General features: G+C 33.9%; 1 protein-coding gene across 2 annotated transcripts in view; it reads right to left on the bottom strand.

Annotated features, from left to right (window-relative positions):
- The window catches only part of LOC109537504 (ras-like GTP-binding protein RhoL), a 4152-nt gene extending 627 nt beyond the window's left edge, over nucleotides 1-3525 (bottom strand). The window contains exons 1-4 of one of the 2 annotated variants that reach the window (XM_048664816.1): nucleotides 3053-3525; nucleotides 2333-2447; nucleotides 870-984; nucleotides 152-602 (exon numbers count right to left, since the gene is read on the bottom strand). In XM_048664816.1, coding sequence (XP_048520773.1) covers nucleotides 549-602; nucleotides 870-984; nucleotides 2333-2445 — 282 coding nt within the window. In that variant the 5' untranslated portion in view covers nucleotides 2446-2447; nucleotides 3053-3525 and the 3' untranslated portion in view covers nucleotides 152-548. Of the gene's footprint in view, nucleotides 1-151; nucleotides 603-865; nucleotides 985-2332; nucleotides 2448-3052 lie in introns of those variants that run through there. The other variant, XM_048664815.1, reaches the window with a different exon arrangement.
- Between the last annotated feature and the right edge of the window lie 909 nt (nucleotides 3526-4434).

Raw genomic sequence — 4434 nt, 5'->3', positions numbered from 1 at the left:
TACACTGTTCTCATCAGAACCCGTTCAGTTCTTCCGCAGAACTGAACGCGGGTTCTGATGAGAACAGTGTAAGCGTTCAAGCAAACCACTTCTGAGGATGCAAGCCACTCGTGCTTGCGAAACGCCAGGAAGAAATTCCATTTTACCACGGCTTAAAAACCCGACTGGTTTCAATGATTGACCACGAGTCTATCACGAAAAAGAATGGTGTTAAGATAGTCAAAATTAGAAATTCGCAGTAAAGCTTGTAACACCAATATTCAAAGTTTTTTTGAATAAATTGCGTCAAAACGCTTGCAATATCGTTAAATACCAATTTTCTTCCATCTTCATTAGTTTCTTGAGTGTCTGGACAGTTAGGCGAAGCACACTTCTTCAACCGTTTCTAATAGATTTGTTGTGCCGAGCCCTTCGTTCCGTTGAGTTTCTCTATCAGTGTGGTGCCCGAAGGGCTCAGCAAAACGAATCTATTAGAAACTGTTTAGTTTTTTGGGCTTTTAGGTCGTCGGGACAAATTCTTCTTGACGTTTTGTGGTTTACTCGCCGCATCAACCACCTCTGAAGATGGAAGCCACTCGTGCCTGCATATTTTTCACGTAGACCTAAAAGACCCAAAAGCTCTCCAGTCGCATTTCGCTTTATATGAAGTGTAGTTCATTTTTTCTAAAGGATTTATGCTACACTCCTAACGACTATGAGCTGGTTGCTTTTCTTTAACATTTCATTAAAATGCGATTCTTTAATATATTTCTCCAGTCACATCCCATACGTTCAGCTATTGAAGAACGTGGAAGAAAATAATGTTATGCTCAGCATCTGGTGGATGGTGAATGAGAAAACTTCGCAAAAAAATCACTGAAAAAACTTACGCCCGGATAAGATAAAGGTCGAAGTCTTTCGTAATCCTCTTGACCGGCGGTGTCCCATAAAGTTATGTCGTAATCCACATCATCTACCGTTATTTGTTGCCCATAGTGCTCAAATCTAGAACAAAAAGGATTCACATATAGATCTATATGTAAGTATATATAGATAGATTCTATCTATTGATTGAAAATTAAAAGAAAACTAGAAATAAGCAAAATACAGGAAATGTAAATGCCAAATAAGTTTTTTAGTCGGTTTTTATGACTTTAATTTTAAATTGTAAAATATTTGTCTGGAAAACTGCTTCAGCTTTGAATAGTAGCTATCAACTTCCCATGAAAGAATCAACTACTGCATTTAATAGCAAACTTTGCAATACTTACTGTTGATTTAAACCTGTTAATACGAAGCCTCGCGGATCCAGAAATAAGATTGCAAAATGTTCAGTGAAATATTTAATCTTAACACTACTTAAATACCTCTCTTCCATATCATTTTCGTATAAGTGGACAAATATTATTATAGCAAAAAATAAGATTGCATATCTAGGAGCAAACTTAGTAAGTAGTACTCTGATATATACAATGTGTTTACTTAAGTTCGCGCCATATGAGAAACTTTTTGTTATTAGTAGTAGTAAACATCTACTATATTAGAAAAAAGTTATTCTTGACAAAAAGTTCTGCTTGGTCCAGAACGTAAAGTGCAACTATCAGATTTTTTTTTCAGTCGTTTACAAGGTATTTCAGAAAATGTTACTTTTGCTCAAGAATAAAGTACCTCAATTTTTGAAAATATCGAAAATTGTTATTAAGAAAAGTTGATTAGAGCTGAAAAGTACGTTCAGATATCTAATTGCACCTATCTATGATGAACGGCAACTTTTGCTCTTTTTAACATTCATTTTAAGTTGGTTTCGCATGGGAAGTTTTTATTATTAATTTTGCGAAAAAGTTAATCTTCATAAAAAATTCTGCATGTTCTGAAATCTAAAATACAATCATTAGGAATCAACTTTTTCGGTCATATACGAGGTTTGTCAGAAAATATGAATTTTTATTTCTTCCGTATATTGGATATAATTGCATATTTGAACGTATTTTTTAGTTCTGAAGAACTTTTCTTAACAAAAATTGTTGATACTGCCGAAAATACAGGTACTTTATTCTTCAGCAAAATTCACATTTTCGGATATACCTCGTATACGACTTTAAAAATTTTATACCTGATAGTTGAATTTTAGGCTTTAGATCAAGCAGAACTTTTTATGAAAAATCGGTTTTTTCGGAAAATCAATAATGGAAAAGTAACATGGTGCCAACTTCTTCACCGTACAGCTTTTTAATATTTGTAGTTTTTGCAAATAAACTAATTTTTTTTTACTAAAAATTTTACAGAAAACTCGAAATATAAAGTTCTTTATATTGAGGAATTTTCATAAATGTAAACCTAGAAGTATACTTACACTGTTGGAATATACGCCTGAGGAAATTCCCCAGTAACATAAGTGGTCAGTAGGCAAGTTTTTCCTACTATACCGTCTCCAACGGCCGTTATTTTAACGTTTGTCATTTTCATTTCTGAAATAGATAGGACTAGGCGTTAACTACGTATATCCGGCGAAAAACTGGTTAACTATTTAACAGCACTATTTTAAATTAGGGTAATCTCTTAAACTAACGCTGCACACTTGAGTGAAAAATGCAAACAAAGTATCCGCGCCATAGTGCAGATATTTAAGGCCGGACTTTCCAAATATTAATGTTAAATCTCATACAAACGTATTCAGTGGAGTTTCCGTTTCCTTTCGATGCACTGTACGTGATATGCTAATTGTTTTTATACAAATATTGCTGAAATTATTGGCGTAAACCAACCCAAGCAAATGTTCTACGCCAGATAAATTTGTTTTGATATCATCCAGGTATAACAAAGAATTTAAAGTTCTTACACTAAAGCAAACATGCCTAATCCAGCTGATTAGTGGCAAGTTTTTAAATGTTTTCTCAATTGAATTGAGTAACTAGTGGATATTGAAACCTCCCACGGAGAAATTGGTCATACAAATCCGCAAAAATATCCTCACATAAATCATCAAAATAAGGAGAAAACTGGTGACGTACATACATCAGGGCGTATATTTACATACATTATCACGCAAGTTTAAAAATGGATTAATCATTACCTTATTATATAAAATATCTTTGATCTAGAATCACAGTTCGCGTGCAGATGCAACTTCCTTCCAAATCCTGCAGCTTCACATTTCCTTCGCCTTTTAGCACTGACTGCACAACATGTTTAATACATAATAGAATTACTACAGAGTACCAAGTTCAATATTATCGTCGAAACCGTCTTATCGTTTCATTTCCTTATCAGAACCCAACTCACTATTCAATTTATTGTTTTACTTCCCGACGACATCCCGCGACTGTCGCACTTCCCAACACTATCAACTTGGGCGTTTTTTTTTCAGTTAATAAACGCATTAGTAAATTGGATATGGTTTGCAGCCTAATTTCATTAACAGGACAATTTGAACATGTTTTTTTATTCTAGATGAGTGTCGTCTATTAGCACGCACGCACCGTCATTTGGCTTCTGCGGATAAACGCAAAACAATCGTCTGTAAAAGGCTACATACTTGACGAGTTGCTTACATTGAATTTTAATAAGAAAACACATCATTATAAATTGTAATCGTGAATCGTCGGGATTTATGCAAATGTTTTTATTCGACGGCATTTAAACCGGCTGAAAATATATTTATACTACACGCTTATGGGATAAATGTTTAATCCGTTTATCAACAGTAGGTACATGTTCAGATGGGTATTTGCTCGATTTTCATTAACATTTGCGTTCTAAAAAAAATTCCTTTGTTTCAGGAGTGCAGAAAAAATTGTTAAAAAAAAATAATTATTATTAAAAACTGAGAAATTTGCATAAAACTATATTAGAAAAACGGCAACAATGCTTTTCAAGGTAATCTGGCTAATTAACATTACGTAAATACTTGTTGCTTCGTAATTATTAAAACTCCGGTAACCATGGATAAATAGAGAAAGTGGCAATAAGATAGACAAGGATAAACGGTAAATTTGATAGAAATCGTTGAATGACGGAACCTATTTCGAAACTCATAACCTCGAATTATTCATTTGTATACAAATTATAAAAACATACATTTGAGTCTGTCACTCCAAACAAGTGCCTGTGTAATCACCGTATTATGCACTCTTCTCGAGCAGCTTCTCGTATTCGGTTAGTTAACTCCTGCTCAATTTATACCGGTGTGCAGTAATCCATTGGTTTAATGTGATCTTACATACGTGGTAGGAATGTAGCCGGTATTTGTTTGGTGCCTGGGAAAGTGTCAGTTGTTGTGCAATGTTCTGAGTGCCCCTGCAAGGCAATTTGAATATGAAAATTTTCGTAATTTGAAGCAAATCGTGATTTTTCTTTTCGAATGCTTAAGTATTCCAATACGATTCTAATTAAAATTGGAACACTTTCAAAATAATGCTTAATTACAAAGATGAAATTCGATTTTCAACTGTTAAT

The sequence above is a fragment of the Dendroctonus ponderosae genome, unplaced genomic scaffold (assembly GCF_020466585.1).
Source record: "Dendroctonus ponderosae isolate FM_Combo_2020 unplaced genomic scaffold, Dpon_F_20191213v2 Dpon_F_20191213_3, whole genome shotgun sequence".
Taxonomy (NCBI): domain Eukaryota; kingdom Metazoa; phylum Arthropoda; class Insecta; order Coleoptera; family Curculionidae; genus Dendroctonus; species Dendroctonus ponderosae.
This window is presented reverse-complemented; position numbering and strand designations above follow the sequence as displayed.